Here is a 16648-nt window from a genome sequence, read left to right on the forward strand (position 1 = left end):
GGAGTCTCTGCCTGGATTCAGTTCCTTGATGTTGCATTTCCCATAAGTATGTCTCAATAATCAGAGCTGGTTGCAGAGGGATGCAGTATTTCTTCTCTCTGTATGAAATGAGGTAAAGAAAATTATAGTTTTATTGTATTATTCGTTTCAAACCACAAGAGGGCACTGAATCATTAGCATAACTCCTGATATCACGTGATAAGATAATGAATGTCCGTCCTGCGTGACCTTTCTGAACAAAAATAGCTTTTCCCATGTCATTTTTACGGTTCCCGCGAGGTGACCTGGTCGGTTCACTTAGTTTAGTCGTGGCCACGACATAATAACTCGTGGGAACGTGATATGTCGTGGGATTATCAGATATGGAGTCATTAATATTTTATTTTGAATTAAGAAATTATTTATTATAGAAATGATTACATTATTAAATTATTGTATTAACCATAGGCCTTGGCTACCGGACTGTATTACGTGCGATAGTCAGCATTCAAATGAAGTTTATCATGATGAATAAATGTTACATAAAGTGCGTACTATAAAATAGGCCTACAAGAAAACATTTTTATCCATCCTACAGTCTTGTAAGTCCATTAACTGATCGTCTTTTCCCTGTAATATTTGTATATTATTGTTATTATTAGCCTGTTGTAATTGGTTATATTTTTATATTCGTTTATATTAATTTTCCTCCTTCATTTCGATCTCTTTACTTAACGTTCTGAATACCCTGTTGAAAAAACCAGCATATGCTGGTTAGGTATGTTTTGACGCTGGGATGCTGGTTTAAACATAGCCTAATTGTCAGGCGTTTATTTGCAAAATATATGGTAGGCTAGCAAATGCTAGCATAATTATACAAAACGTTAACTAGGTAAAGCGATACACAAATTGAAAGGGGAAATAAGCATATGTAACAATAAACATAAAAATATAGCCCTAATAAGTTAGTGTAATAATAATAATAATATACAAATATTAAATTAAATGTTTAATGTTAATAATTTTTATCCATTTCTGATAATCCCAGGTTGCTATGGTCACGCAGGTCTGTTTACGCATTAAACGAGAAATGGATGTTGTTCCCTCAACATAGCATCTCGATGCCATGACATAATATCACGTTCTCACGAGTTAATATGACGTTCCCTCAAATTAATATCTCGTGGCCACGAGTTCCCACGAGTTATTATGTATTTATGATGTAGTTATTATTACAAAACTAAGTGACCCGACCATGTCACCTTGCAGGCACCGTACATTTTCCCACAGAGTGCAACCATACACTTTTCCAACTGCCTTGGTCCTGGTATTTTCTCATTCATTTTATTGTAGTTTTAAGGAATGAATCACAACATTGCAAACTTTTTATTTGAAGCTATGAAAATATGTGAAATTCATTAAAAGGAGACAGTCTCACTATATAGCTGTTTTGACAAACCTCATAACTTCCTGGTCTCATAAGTTCACAGACAGACAGACATGATCATATGCTGACCTCCATCTGCAGACGTATCCAGGTGAGGGACTGTGTGATGCGCGTGTAAACCCCAGGTTTGTTCTTTTCTGCACAGCCTTGCCCCCAGCTCGTGGCTCCCACCAATTTCCAGGTGAAGGAATCCTCACAAGCCAATGGACCACCACTGTCACCCTGTTACCAACATAGACAAAAAGGTTTGTTTTTGTTTCTTTCTTTCTTTTTCTGTAGGTCCTTCAAGTATTGTGGCCTCATGTTGACTTGCACAGTAATTTTCCAAAGTTAATCAGTATTTGGTCAAATTCTAATAACCAATGGTTATTATAGACTTAAGGAATATATAAATTAAGTGTAATTTGATGTGCATGAAAATGTTTTATTCAGTGAAGTACAAATCCATGGTGAGATGATATACCTGGCAGGAGTCTGTTCCCCCCTCCAAGTACCCTGCGCAGATCATGCCGGGTGATATATAACCTTGGTAAACCTCCGGCTGACTGCAAGCTTTTGTAGAGATCAGTGGGACGCTTGCTGAATGCAGCGAAACACTCCCTTCACCTAATAGAACACAACATTTTACAAACTCAGAAGAATGAATGTGTTGTTCTTTTTGGTGGCTATGCCTATTTAACTCTTAAGTAGCAGCGGCACAAGAACTACAACAAAATCTTTCATCAGGGGACTGTAGTTTTATTGCTTTGCACCAAACAGAACTGCAGTTAAATACACGTTATGAGAGAAGCACTGATAAAAAATTTAAAGGGGATGTCTAAAGGCCGTTTCACACTGAGCGCGTTGCGAAAAAGCGAGGCGAATCGCTGATGAACGTTGCTTTCACACTGAGCACGAATTGATTAATTCATGCCTGCATGCTAGGTGGCGCCGACCAGCAATGCATTTTTCCTCATGTAGCCTATGTATCTTGTATATGGCTTTTACATCGTCCACTGCTCAATATACAGCATTAAATTAAGATAAATAACTTTTGGTTCTTCATCAGAAACACAAACTATCCATAATGCTTACAAGAAAATATAATTAGAGGTACAATTAGCATCAAGCTACATTTCAAAATGTATGTAATTAATGTTTTTGCTCAAACCCGACTTTAAACCATCATTGAACTTCTGATTGTGATCTAAAAGGGATTTTGATTCTATAATAGGCAGACATGCACTCTTTGTATGTTATAATGGACTGAACGCTACCTGCTTGTCATTTGTCATAACCATCCTTTACTGTTATAAAAATACCATGAGCTGCATAAAAACATATACAGAAAATATATCGTATGAATATAAATATAAATATATCTCTATGTTCAGACACCAACAACAACAACATCTTATTCAACCATATTCTTTGTATGTTGGTTGAAAGTCCTCTACTTCTGTGTTTTTACGCTCGTGTTCAATACAGTCTTCTGAGCTTTTAGGGCCCCTGTGTCGACCTTTTGTGTAACAGCAGTTGCTCTGGCCATGTGATGTAATGCTCAAATCTTATTGGATGGCCCGTGTTTTCGCTTTGCGAAACTGAAAAGATTTGTCGGACTGGTTCGAAAAAAAAAAACATTTGCATTTTCGGTGCGTGAATGTTTGCGGTCTATGTGGAAGCATCCATAGGAATCTGTTGTTTTATTCCAACACGCCATCGCGTCCGATATTCGTTTAGCTTTTTCGCGCTCAATGTGGAAAGGCCTTAATGCTATTTCATGCATTCTTACTTATTTACACAGCTTAAAAAAAGGAAAGGAAAGGACATGTAGCTAAGTATGGTGTCCCATACTCTGAATTTGTGCTCTGCATTTCACCCATCCAAGTGAACACACACAGCAGTGAGTAGTAACGAACACACACACACCCGGAGCAGTGGCCAGCCATATTGCTGCGGCGCCCGGGGAGCAGTTGGGGGTTCGGTGCCTTGCTCAAGGGTCTCATCTGAGTCGTGGTATTGAGGGTGGAAGAGAGCGCTGGATATTCACTCCACCCACCTACAATCCCTGCCGGTACCGAGACTCGAACCCGTGACCTTTGGGTTACAAGTCCGACTCTCTAAACATTAGGCCACAACTGCCCACAAAGCTAAAGAGTTGGATTGTAAAATCCAAAGTCTCAAAAAACAAGTTAGACGTATGACGGAGTATTTCTGTGCCAAAGACACTTCTTCAGGGTTCGCATAAAGTTGTGTTCACACCATATCGTTATTACACTGATTACGAGATACCAATTTGTAAAAAACGTTCACATCCTCGTTAAGCTTTCCAAAGAGCCAAGCATTAAGGGAATTATGTTGATGTCACATCTTGCAGGTAATCGCTACGCAAAAGCTTTGCATGCTCGTGACTCTTTAACTCCACCCACAGCACGCCTCCACAAGCTTGACTGTTTTCGGAGAGAAGCGTAAAGCTGTATCTGTCTTTTATAAATCTGACAAAACTAAAGACTCTCTGGAGATATGAAGGATGCAATACTACTCTAGGTACTCAAGATTAACATGAGATTGGCAGAAACAGTGTGTGATATGTCCCCTTTAAGCAAACATCAAAGTCAAGACAGCACACACAGAAAGGTCTTCAAATTTGACATTTTGTGAAGACCAACCAAAGTGAAAATAAACTGGTCAACATGATTCATATACAAAATGGTAATCAAGCGCTGCTTCGTATATTTTCCAACCAGGTTTCGCTTTCCCGTTTTGAAAGGATAAGGACTGCCACCTACTGGTAGTGAGAGTTATTTCCTTACACACAGTCGCAGAAAATATGTGCTAGTTGGCCATTGGCTGTAGTCTTTGGTGTGTTCAAGCACTACTTTTTGGCACAAACACAAGCAAACAGAGGTGACAAGATACTCGGCTTTTGTTGCCACTAGTTCTTCGATGTCTGTTTGGTGTGTAATGGCCTTTAAATTCCCAAACTCACCTCCATCATCTGTGGCGCCCCATCCTGAGATCCAGCACATTTTACCATCCTCAAACACCTCCCCAAAGTTCGGCAGACAAATAGGCTCCACAAAACCTGAAAAAAATGGTGATAAACCATTTGTCACAATGAATGCAAAACAAGGGCATGGAGGATGTAACTTATTAAGATAAGAATAAAAGTCCATTTGCATAACTGCCAATCATTACACTAGCTTGTGAAATAAACGCCACCCCATGTGGTTCTTCAGAACCACTTTCCATTTTAAAGGGGTCATGAACTGAGAAACCAAAATTCCCTTAATCTTTTGACATATAAGAGGTCATTGTACTATAAAAACATCCTGTAAGTTTCAAAACTCAAAACTTTCTCATTAATCTAAAAGCAGCTAATATATTGAAGCCAGTCTGCCAAAATGACAGCTTGTGGAATGTACAACTCTATGATTTGTACTCTATGTACAACTCTCTCAATAGTGTGGATAAACACCGCCTCCACAGAAGAAGATCAATGCCTGCTTCTGCATCACTGCCTGTTTAGCCCCACCCACCAATTCTACATCACTGCCTGTTTAGCCCCACCCACTGATTCACATCAATCACCAGCCAATCATAGCAGTGGGCGAGTCTTCAATCCGCCACACCTATTCAAACAGAGCGTTCTGATGAGGAGGGTTAAAAACAGGACAGAAAATAGACTAATACTTCTGAATTATGATGTTTTTTGATGTAAAAATCTTGATAACTTTATAAGTGGACCTCAGAGAACAGTACAAAATAAAAAAAACTAAAAAAAAACAGAGGCAAGTTCATGACCCCTTTAAAAGAACTCCTTTTGCAAAAGGTACCATTGAAGTTGAGGGGCTGCACCAGTTTCATCAGAGCTATATCATGGTCCAAGCCCTTGGGTCTGTAGCGACTGTGATAAATGATCTTCTCCACAGCGAGAGACTGCACTGCATTAACCGGTTGATCAGTCAAACCCACATAGGCGTTCCACAGCACAGGGAATGCAAACCTGCATGGAACGCAGCAGACTATGATAATTTCCATGTGGCTATCTGAATATTGTTTCATGAGGACATTTTAAACTCACCCGTATACACAGTGTGCAGCAGTCAGTATCCAGCGAGATGATATAATGGAGCCTCCACACAGGTGCTCGTTCTGAAAGTGCAGGCTCACCTGCCAGGGGAACTGACCCTCAACCGACAGGTTACCGCCTACTATACGAGCAATGAACTTAGGTCTGGAACCACAAGCTATGCAGAAATAGATCAAATGTTTGCTTATTAATCACTGATATGGCAAGTTTTTTTTCACATTTGCAATTTATAGTTTAGAAAGTGGTAATCTTTTAAAATTAATAAAGTTCTGAAACACTTAAAGGTATGGAAGCTTATTTCCACATTATTTAGTTAATTGAAACTTTTTCCTCACAATTCTTTTTTTTTTTCACAATTCTGAGTACTGAATAAAAAGTCATAATTGCGAGATATAAACCTAGATATAAACTCACAATAGCAAGATATAAACTCAGTTTTGAGAAAAGTCTGAACTGTGAGATATAAACGTTTGCAAGCAATTGCAAGGAAGAAAGTCAGAATTGTAAGATAAAAAGCCACAATTACTGTAATTATAGTTTTAACTTTGAACTCTACACTGACACCTATTGGCCTGGATGTATGAGGTTTTTTAATTAACAGTTGCCACTTCATATCAAAGCTCTGTTTATCTTTTATTTTGTTCTCTGGACACACACACACACACACACACATATATATATATATATATATATATATATATATATGTCCTATTCATTTGGTGTAAAATAATTGACCAACTAAAAACTGTTTGGTTTGAAAATGACTTTTGTGTGAGCTGTGCTTCATGCATCGCTACTCTCATGACAGTTTTGCAGAAATTTTGCTAATGTACCTGTAAACCAACAAAAGTACTGTTGATATGACTTACCTATGCACTTAAGTGTTGTTATCATCCCCAGACTGCACTGGGTTTTACTAGGGATAGAGAAGTCAACAAAATGATATAGATGGTTAAGAAATGGTATGCCATTCATGAGCTTAATTCATCTAAAACCACTTCTGCCTTGGGAAAAAAGAAGATAGAAGGCCTATTTTTAGAAAACATAAGGAATAGGTCTCATATGACTAAGATGACCACATTTTGTGTTCCATGCAAGAAAGAAAATCAAAAGAGTTTGTATTACTGGTGGTGAGAAAATGATGACAGAAATGGTACAGTTTATGCATGCTGAGTAAATCTACAAAACATTAATTATATTTGACTAAGATTTTGTAGAATCATACTAATCTCCTGTGCTTGACAGGAATGAAAAGCATAGGAGCTGTGAAAGCATTACATTCAAAGAGGGTAAAAGTAATGCAAAAATCTTCTAAAGTATGCACAGTGTTCTGAGCAACTGCTGTGAGCAGACGGCACTCTAGATCTAAAATAGTACAAAAGCAATATAATAAGGTACAGAAATAAGGTAAGAGGTCATTCTAAAGGCTGTGCTCTGTGTGAAAAATGCCCCTAATGGCTTGTATACATGATCAAACTGACCAAAGTCAATCATATATTTACAACAGCAGCTACAATTTTAAGCAGATTAAACAGATTAATTTATATGTTTTACTTTTGCACAACAATGAGCATCAGGTTCAGTTTTCATTCCTGAGGGTGAGACATTATGTAGTGCAGTCAAGTGTGGGATAGAGGAGTGTATTAAATTACAGGATATTAGCTTCACCAAATTTACATTCTTCAGTAGTAAGAACTAACAACACACTATAAAGAACTAAATTGGCACATCCTGAAGAAAGTTACAGTTCTTGGAAGGGAACAAAATATGAGTTAAAGTTTCTGGTGAATACAGGTTTTAGTTCCGTGTAAATGAAATCATATCAGAGCTGCTTTGTATTTGTCACAACACTCTGCACGCATCTTGCTTTCAGTCAAAAGAATTATGATATAATTTTATACAAACAATATAAAAGTTAACTGAAGTTCAGTATGAGTGGCTAGAAATGATTAAATGGACTGATTACAACTAAGTTTGATGTCATTGCTGTCATTTACATTTAGAATGTTGGATATTTTATCAGCGTAAAGGCCCATTCATTCAAAGAATGATGACTAAAAAGATAACTGTAAACAGAACATAGATATTAATTGTTGATTGTCTTGTTGTAATTTTTCCTAATAACAGAATACAATTAGAGTCCGGGAGTGTATAGGCCATAATGTGCAAACCATATTTGCTTACTTTTTGCTTAATAATAGTATATTTTTTAAAATTTTGTAATTTTTCAGTGTAATGTTTCTGGACTGTGTGTTTGATATTTAACATGGTGTCTCTTTAAGAGAATAGGTTGGTGATGTTTAGAAGATACAGTATTTAAGCCAGTAGGGGGCATAACTTCCTGTATGATCAGCTGTGAAAGCACATGGTTCCCTTTCATAGGTTCACTCAATGCTGCGATGGCGTCATCGCTATGGGAAACACCTCCGGTGTGACGAATGTCTGAAGCCCTTATACCATCACGCTAATTCATTGACCAATAACGCTTAGCACCGCCCTGTGCATACATCACGTATGCTCATATCAGCGTGCTACATGCTATTTCATTATATTTCATTTCCTTCAGGAAGCAAACTTTCTGTTGACATCGGAAAGAGATTCTTTTGTTCTGAGCCAACTATTTTATAGAGCAGTTTACTCCTCTAAGGCGGACACAATGAGTTTTCCGAAGTGTATGAATACATGCTACAGGTTCATCATGGACTCACGATGAAACAGGTAGACTGCTTCGCAGCCTACACCTATTGTTGTGTCTGCGATAATCTGTGTTTTGTAAGTGTTGCGTTCTGGGCTCGCTCTCTTTCTGAGGAAGGAGAGATGTTCGTTCAACCCCCGTTGTTCCAGTTCTGCGATTGCCAAGGTACTGCACGAGCTCGACGCTTGGGGTGACGGCGATGAGCCCGAGTGTACCGAGAGTGAGTGAATGGAATTCCCTTTCTCTCTCTCTCACTCTTCCCCGGACCACATGTGCTCATCAGAAGAGCGCCTTGTTAGTCCAGTGGTTAGTCAAATCTGATTCCCGCTCCGGAAGCTCACAAATCAATTATTTCGGCTGCTGATTAGATGATACGTACTCTACAGTGTCCTTGGACTCTCATAATCTCTTAGGTGACACATGCTGTAGATATAAGCAGAGGTTAGGGGGTGAGTTTACGAATTCCGTTTGCTCTTTCCCTCCCCTGGATTAAGTGTTTCTCGTGTTTATTAAACAACGCGAAAGGAATTAATTTGAGGATTTTGTCGTGCACTATGGTTTTGGCGTTTCATGCTAACAAGCATTAGTTTGCCTGACTAATTACTGACGTTATTTCTTTCAGCTCCGCTGCTGCATTGAGCTTAAAGAAATAAGTGGATGAGCTCACGTATTTAAGAGTATTTTGTATAGCAAGCTATAACTTGGTGAGCAGACAGTTTTTTCCATCTCTCTCTACTTGCTGAGCTGCACTAATGCAGACACATTCATTTGATTTCAACTCTTGTTTCATGTACTGGTTTTAGGCGTGGACTCTAGGAGTCCTGCAGCGAATGTTTGTTGTGCACTATGGTTTTGGCGCTTCATGCTACTAAGCATTAGTTGCCCGACTAATTACTATTTCTTTCAGCTCCGCTGCTGCGTCTAGCTGAAACAAATAAGTAGATGAGTCCACATATATAGTGTATTTCTTAAAGCAAGCCTTCTTTGAAAGCTAAAACATAGTGGCTCGGGCTGTAGATTGAGCAGACAGTTTTTCCTAACTCTCTCTCTACTTCTGCACTGCACTAATGCAGGCACTGCATTGATTTGGTGCTTATGCTTCCAACTCTTGTTTTGTGTACTGCTTTTAGGTTCAGACTCTAGGAGTCCTGCAGTAGATATTTGTCATGCGCTATGGTCTTGGCGCTTCATGCTGCCAAGCATTAGTCTGCCCGGCTTATCATATTTCTTTCAGCTCCGCTGCTGCTTTGAGCTGGAACAAATGAGTGGGCAAGTTCACATATCTAGAGTAAATTCCTATGGTAAGCTGTTTAACTCCTAATGCTATAGTGATTCAGGCTGCAGAGTGAGCAGGGGCTTTTCCTGTCGCTCTACTTCTGCACTGCATTAATGTAGGCACGTACATTGATTTGGCGCTTACGCTTCCATCTCGTTTCATGTGACTGCTTCTAGGCACGGACTCTGAGTTCCGCAGCTGACATTTTGTCGTGCACTATGGTTTTTTGGCGCTTCATGCTACCAATACTATTTGCATGACTAATTATTTATTCTTGTCATCCCAACTGAGATGCATTGAGCAGCGCTACTGTGTGAATGAGTACACGTGTAAGAGTATTTTCTTATGGCAAGCTATTAATGCTCTACATGGTCAGCCTACTTCATGTGATTGATGCGAGGCTTATGCTACCAACACTCGCCTCACATGACTGACGGCATTATGTGACTGTAGCATACATTATTTTGCGCTATAAACATTGGGCGCTTCATGCTACCAAGCAGTGATTTGCATGACTAAATACTCTGTTCTTGTCAGCTCCGCTGTTGCATTGAGCTGGAACTTTTGCATGAATGTGGGCAACCTATAAGTGTGTTTGCCTCTCGGTCAGCTGTTCCGCCACTTGTTGCGTTTCGGACTGATTTTGACTGTTCTCCATGACTTAGCTTATGTTGACATCCAAGCTCCCACTTCTGTGGTTGGTGTTGGCTTGCCTGATTTTAGTAATCTATTTCCTGCTTCAGAGGTTTTTCCCGCAACACAGGAGTCTCATGGCCTCATGAGGGAGGATCAGTCAGTCATATGGTTACACCATCCAGCGACTACGGTGACTACCCATTTTGGAACTAACTCTGTCTCTTCTAGTGTGACTGGTTTGCATTTGATTGGATTTGTGTCACCTAAATCTTGTGCTTGGAGTAAGCAATTTCAAGATACTGATGCAGAAGTTCATCCTGTCTCTATATGAACCAGAGATTTGTTTGTGACCATCGATCTAAGGCGTACTCTGTATCCAGATCATCAAGAGACACAGGAAGTTCCTCAGGCTTGCTTTTTTAATAAAGCTTGCTAATACAGTATTCTTCCATTTGAACCGCCTCCTCGAACGCGAAGTGAATGGACGCGTTACCTGGACAAATGGCTGATATTAGCTCAATCACATAAACCGTTTGGAGATGCTGGCAGTGTTTCTGGCACTCAAATGGTTCTTACACCAATTGAGAGGTTGTCACATTTTGGACAGGACAGACAACACGGCTGTGGTCTCGTTTCTAAATCATCAGGGAGGATTACGCTCTCGTTCCCTGTGCAGGTTGGCAAGACGTGTTCTTCTTTGGGCGCAGACCAAATTCCTGTCGGTCAGAGCAGTCCATGTCCCAGGTCACCTGAACTCAGGAGTGGACTGACTTACTCTCAAGTTTGGAGGCCGGAGAATGGAGATTGCACCCCCAGGTGGTGAGTCTCATATGGCAGAGCATGACTACGCATTGCCCGTTCTGGTCTTCCCTGTCTCCTCCGTCGTCTCTGGGTGTAGACGCTATGGCCCACGAATGGCCCAGGACCAGTCTTTATCCTCAGACGTGGTTCTCGGAATTGGTCAGTCTGTTAGGCAGCCCTCCTTAGGAGGTCCCCTCAGACATGACCTACTGACTCAGGCTCGGGGTATGATTTGGCATCCCCGTCCAGATTTATTGTAGATTAAGGGTGTGGCCCCTGAGCGGAGTGCGTTAATGTGTTCTGGTCTCTCGGCTCTCTATTCTTAATTCTAGGGCTCCCTCCACGAGACACTTGTATGCTCTTAAGTGGAAGCTTTTTGCATCCTAGTGTAGGCAACGCAATCTGGACCCAGTCCAGTAATCCAGTAACTCCGGTAATGGAGTTTCTTCAAAGTCATTTTTCTAAGGGGGTGGCCCTGCCACTCTTAAGGTTTAAGTGGCAGCCATATCTGCTGAGCACGTACCCATGGGAGGTGTTTCCGTTGGACGTCACCCTCTGGTTTCCCATTTCATGCAGGGGTCAAGACGGCTTAGGCCTGTCCGCCTGGCACCGATTCCTTCTTGGGACTTATCTGTCATTTTGTAAGGCCTGACAGGCCATCCATTTGAGCCATTGGAGTCTGTGTCAGAGAAACTTTTGACCCTTATGGTGGCCCTATCCTCTCTTAAGAGAGTTGAGGATCTGCAGGCTCTTTCTATCAGCCCTTCTTGTATGGACTTTGCCCCGGGGCTGATTAAAGTCTTACTGCGACCTAGGCCTGAGTACATTTCTAAGGTTGCTTCGACTCCGTTTCGCTTTCAGCAAGTGGGTTTGGAGGCTTTCTCCCCTGCTGATGCAGGATCCAGTAGTGATGTGTGACTTCTGAGTCCCTGCCTGGTGAGGGCGTTGAAGATCTGTGTTGACCTCACAGCCCAGTGGTGTGGATCTGACCAGTTGTTTGTGTGTTTTGGTGGTAAGAACAAAGGGTCTGCTGTCACCAAACAGAGAATGTCACATTGGATAGTGGAGGCTATCTCTATGGCCTATGAGGCATGTGGCTTGACTTCGCCTCTAGGGGTGTGTGCTCATTCTACGAGAGCTAATGGTTTCTTCACAGGCTTTCTTTAAGGGGTCTTCAATGGAAGATGTCTGTGCTCCCTATGAAAGGGAACATCTCAGTTACGTATGTAACCTTGATTCCCTGAATAGGGAACGAGATTCTGCGATGCTGGCCGTTCCCGTACCTTCGATAGTGCTTCCTTCGTCATGTGGAAATCTGATGAAATATGATATGAGCATATGAATATGATATGGATATGAGCATACGTGACGTATGCATGGGGCGGTGCTAAGCGCTATTGGCCAATGAATTGGCGTGATGGTAAAAGGGCTTCAGACATTCGTCATACCGGAGGTGTTTCCCATAGCGATGATGCCATCGCAGCATCTCATTCCCTATTCAGGGAACCAAGGTTACATACGTAACCGAGATGTTTTTCTACCGTGTCTTCTGTTTGCTTCTGTTGTATCTTTTGGAAACCGGAATAAATCAGTTTGGAAACAGGAAGATGCATGTAGATGCTGTGATGTTGTTACAAATGTGAAGGACATTTGTTAATGTCATGATGTTCAGCAATGTTCATTTAGCAATAACTGGTTATAGCGGTTAGTCCCCATTCACTTTAAGGGGCAGGGGGATGGCCAGTGTGGGGGGAGGACAGGCTAAAAAGAGAGTTCAGAGTTAGTTTTGAGAGGGAGAGCCGAGAGCAGTGAGCGTTATTCTTTTTTTGTGTTTCCTGTTATGTACAGCATGGGTTATGGCCAAAACAGTAACCTCCTTCAGTTCTTTAACAAAGTTTTTGGAGGACTGAGAACGCCTGGTTCATTAGTAGCAAAACACTAGAATACTATCTAAAACTGTCTGTAAACTCTATATTATTGTCCACACCAAAGCACAATAATGTTCTGTTTATTATAAATGTGCAGACTGACTGGCAAGGTTTTTATCATTCATCAGGTGAGTTACTGAGTCACTATTGTTATAGTTGTGGTGTGAAGTTTCATATTCTTATACAATTTGCATGATTATTAACTTTAAATTTATTTGCTAGTTATCGTCATTACCATTGTTTGGCAAATTTTCGCAGGGGAATCCATTTCAATAGGAATTCAAGCAATCAGGAACAATGCATAATCACAAAAGATTTCCCCAAGCAGTTTTCACATTCTTGGTCACGTGAACCATATGCATTGATCAACAGAAAGCTGCTTTGTTTGAATATGGCTTATGTGTGTGCTGTTCTTTATACTTCACTACACGCTCCACCTTATTTATGCTGTTTGGTTGGTACTTATTATTATATTATTATAATTCATTAGTATAATTTGAAACACTGATTTGTAGCACAGATTACCATTTACTGCACTTGGTTATTGTACTAATTATTTACCCAAAGTGGCTAATGAATATAGCTTACTTCTGCATTGAAAAATAAGGTGGATTGACAATGGACAATAGACTGTCTGCATACGAAATCGCATACTTCCCTAATATATAGTATCCTAGGTAAAAAAACTGTACCAGACAAAAGTAGTATGTCCAAATTTACAGTAGTCATAATAGAATAGGCAAAAAGTACCTGAATGACCTACTACTTCCGGCATGATTCTGAAATGTGCATATAATGGACACTTTACTATCCAATAAGGCCACTGAAGAAGATTGGCAGTGACTGTGAGGCAACGCAACTCATGCTGGTAGGTCACGTGACAGTGACAACATGGCAAATGTAGTACATCCAGATCACATTCATACTATAGAACGTACTCTTTCTGCGCTCCTTAAGTAATTACTTATTCAAAAAATAGCCTAGATACTCAGACGTAGCCTATGTGACCGCACTTTAAGTCACGAGTGTTCACTCCTGTTTCTGGAGATCTACGTTAGTACTGAATTCACCTCCAACCCTGATCCAACACACCTGAAGCAGCAATTAGGAACACCCCAGGAACAATTAGACAGGCAGTTTTAAGAAGGGTTGGAACTGAACTTTGATCTTTGTTGCTTGAAAGTGATCTGTACAAGAACAAATGTGAAACTATCTACAAAGTTCAGGAAAATTTTTTTAGAATACTGCTGCTTTGCAAACACTGTAATTATGAAAAGGGTGTGTTATACCTGAAACTGGTCATGTTGTGTATCTTGATGGCCTGCTGGACATTTGTGTTGTTCATACTTATTGACACCAGGTTACTTTGGAAGTCCTGCTCAACAGAGGACAGAGGAAGAGCTTTTGACTCCACATATCTAACAGAGAGAAGAAGAAAAGTATTAAACCTGATGTTATAGTATCAGCAGTAGCATATTGGTAGTGTGTAGTGTAGCATCAAATATCCATGTATCCCAATCCCTTTATCAAATGTCTTTGTCATTTTTAGAAAGTTTTCAATGGATAAAATTCACAAAATCTCATCCGAAAGCTTAAAATGTTTGTAGTTTGACTGGTCTGTGTTGAGTCTGGTGCTAAAAGCTAAGAAAGAGCTACAGTCAGAATGGGTTATTACAGATTTCTATAGGTGGTGCTACCCATAAAAGTGCAATACCTAACAAGTCAGCAGAAGCTTTTTGTTTTGATTTAGCAACAAAATTCCTAGTTTTGAGTCCACACCTAAAGATTAGGTCACGATTATGCTGTTTTCACATGTCGGGTATGTTAATTCCATCATATAAAGAAAAGTGTGGGCTCCTGGTGGGCCAGCGTCCTCCCCCAACACGCCTGCATGTCTGGAAGTTTCCAGTAAGCCTAAAGCCCTTGATTAGTTGTTTCTGCTGTGTTTAATAGAGGTTAAAGAGCTAAACTCTGCAGGATAGTGGCCTTCCAGGAGCGGGATCAGACATAAATGTAGAGGAAGGGTGTGTAAAGGAGGGTGTTTCAGTCAAGACCTGATAGCATTCAATACCTCAGATAGCCGAGCTGTTTGCAAGCAGAGAGAGAAAGCTCAGAGTCCCAGTTCTCTGCACAAACAGTCCTCCAGACGCCTTCAATGAGCACCTGAAGTACAGAGCTCTTCCCACTCAGACGCACTGCACAGGCAGATAGACACTTGACATATGAACAGCAACATTCAACAACAGCACTGAACGTTAATGCTAATGTTAAGTGTGCTGGTGCTCACCACAGCTCAGCTCATCTTCTCCGTGTTCACAATCAAAATGCCCATCACACTGTGCAGACATGCTAACGCACCCAGAGGCACATCGAAACTTCCCTGTACAGCTTAATCCAACTAAAGTGGAAATATGAGAATTAAATATGTGGGATAAGTGGTAATTTTAAGCATTTATTTCATTACATGCATTTATCTTCAATTGAAACATAACAGCGACACAATACACTGCAAGTAAATCCTTCCATTCATTGTTTCATTGCTTAGTGACTCATAAATTCATTGACTACTTTATAACAGCCGAACATCACCACTTTAAGGCTATACAGTAAGCTGATACCATAATGCAAGACTGTGGCCTGTATTGGATTGTGCAAACTGAGTTGGAGACATCTTATGAAGGTTTGTAACTCCTAGGTTGTGCAATCTAATCCAGTCTAATCTGTTAATTGTTCAATGCAGTTGTGTAGGTTCATCTTTGCTAAGGGTGTGTTCTATGTTGTATGAAGTTTTCAATTGTCATACTTAAGTAAAAGTAAATATAGGCTACCTAAATCTACAGTGACTTAAAGTAAATTAAAGCAGCTCGTTAGAAAAATACCTAACTGATAACCGAAAAACTGATATTAAATTGTATAACAAAAATAATGGCATAGATGAGTGTTGGGTTGCTGGAGTCTGTGTTAGGTAGAATATGTAAGAGTTAAAGTGATATTTTACACACACAAAAAGTTAAAATTATCATCATTTACTGATCCTCATGTTGTTACAAATATGTATGAAATTCTTCTTCTGCAGATCATAGGCTAAATTAATCTTTTGGTTAATCTGTTTATTTTTAAGTGTACTTTTGTTCATTGTTAGATCATGTTTGTTCTTAATGATGATGCATCACTTTATTTTAATACAAAATTATAAATTTTTATATTTAAAAATGAATTTACCAAATTAATTATTTAATATCTGACAATGATGCTCAATGCGTTCATGACCATATTAAAGTCAGTGTAAAGGCATTTCAGATAACTAAACACATTATAAATGTTAGAAATGTATTGCTAAAAACACATTACAAAGACTGTGAACTATGTAGTACTGAATTGTGGAGTTAGACCATTAAAGGGGCAGTGTGTAATATTTAGGAGGATTTATTGACAGAAATGCAGTATAATATACACAACTGTTTTCAGAGGTGCATAAAGACCTTACATAATCAACCGTTATGTTTTTATTACCTTAGAATGAGCAATGGACCCTTATCACAAGACTGTGATGATGCATTTCAATGGTCATCAGCATCGTAAATCCTCAAAAGTTTTTTTTTTATATGTAGATAAAAAAAGATTTAAAAAAATGCATGTACATTTATAACACTATACTTTGTATTATATCACCTTTGCATCAAATTACAAAAAAAAATAGTTAAGGCTAATGCGAGGGTGTTTCTAATGCAGCGTCTATGGGAGGGACAGTAAATTTGACATCGTTCTCTCTGACTGCTGTTATCAGTCTCTCTCAAATTTTTTCCTTTTTTTT

The 16648-nt window shown here is 39.7% G+C and overlaps 1 protein-coding gene across 1 annotated transcript in view; it reads right to left on the minus strand.

Moving 5' to 3' along the window:
• Positions 1 to 53: 53 nt before the first annotated feature.
• The window catches only part of tmprss3a (transmembrane serine protease 3a), a 19780-nt gene continuing 3185 nt past the window's right edge, over positions 54 to 16648 (minus strand). Inside the window, exons 3-11 of the mRNA XM_016563904.1 lie at positions 14906 to 15029; positions 14124 to 14252; positions 6368 to 6414; positions 5490 to 5655; positions 5242 to 5411; positions 4395 to 4490; positions 1890 to 2032; positions 1496 to 1648; positions 54 to 98 (exon numbers count right to left, since the gene is read on the minus strand). Of these exons, the coding sequence (XP_016419390.1) occupies positions 54 to 98; positions 1496 to 1648; positions 1890 to 2032; positions 4395 to 4490; positions 5242 to 5411; positions 5490 to 5655; positions 6368 to 6414; positions 14124 to 14252; positions 14906 to 15029 (1073 nt within the window). The remainder of the gene's footprint in view (positions 99 to 1495; positions 1649 to 1889; positions 2033 to 4394; positions 4491 to 5241; positions 5412 to 5489; positions 5656 to 6367; positions 6415 to 14123; positions 14253 to 14905; positions 15030 to 16648) is intronic.

This window comes from Sinocyclocheilus rhinocerous, unplaced genomic scaffold (assembly GCF_001515625.1).
Source record: "Sinocyclocheilus rhinocerous isolate Xijiao unplaced genomic scaffold, SAMN03320098_v1.1 scaffold2695, whole genome shotgun sequence".
Lineage (NCBI taxonomy): Eukaryota > Metazoa > Chordata > Actinopteri > Cypriniformes > Cyprinidae > Sinocyclocheilus > Sinocyclocheilus rhinocerous.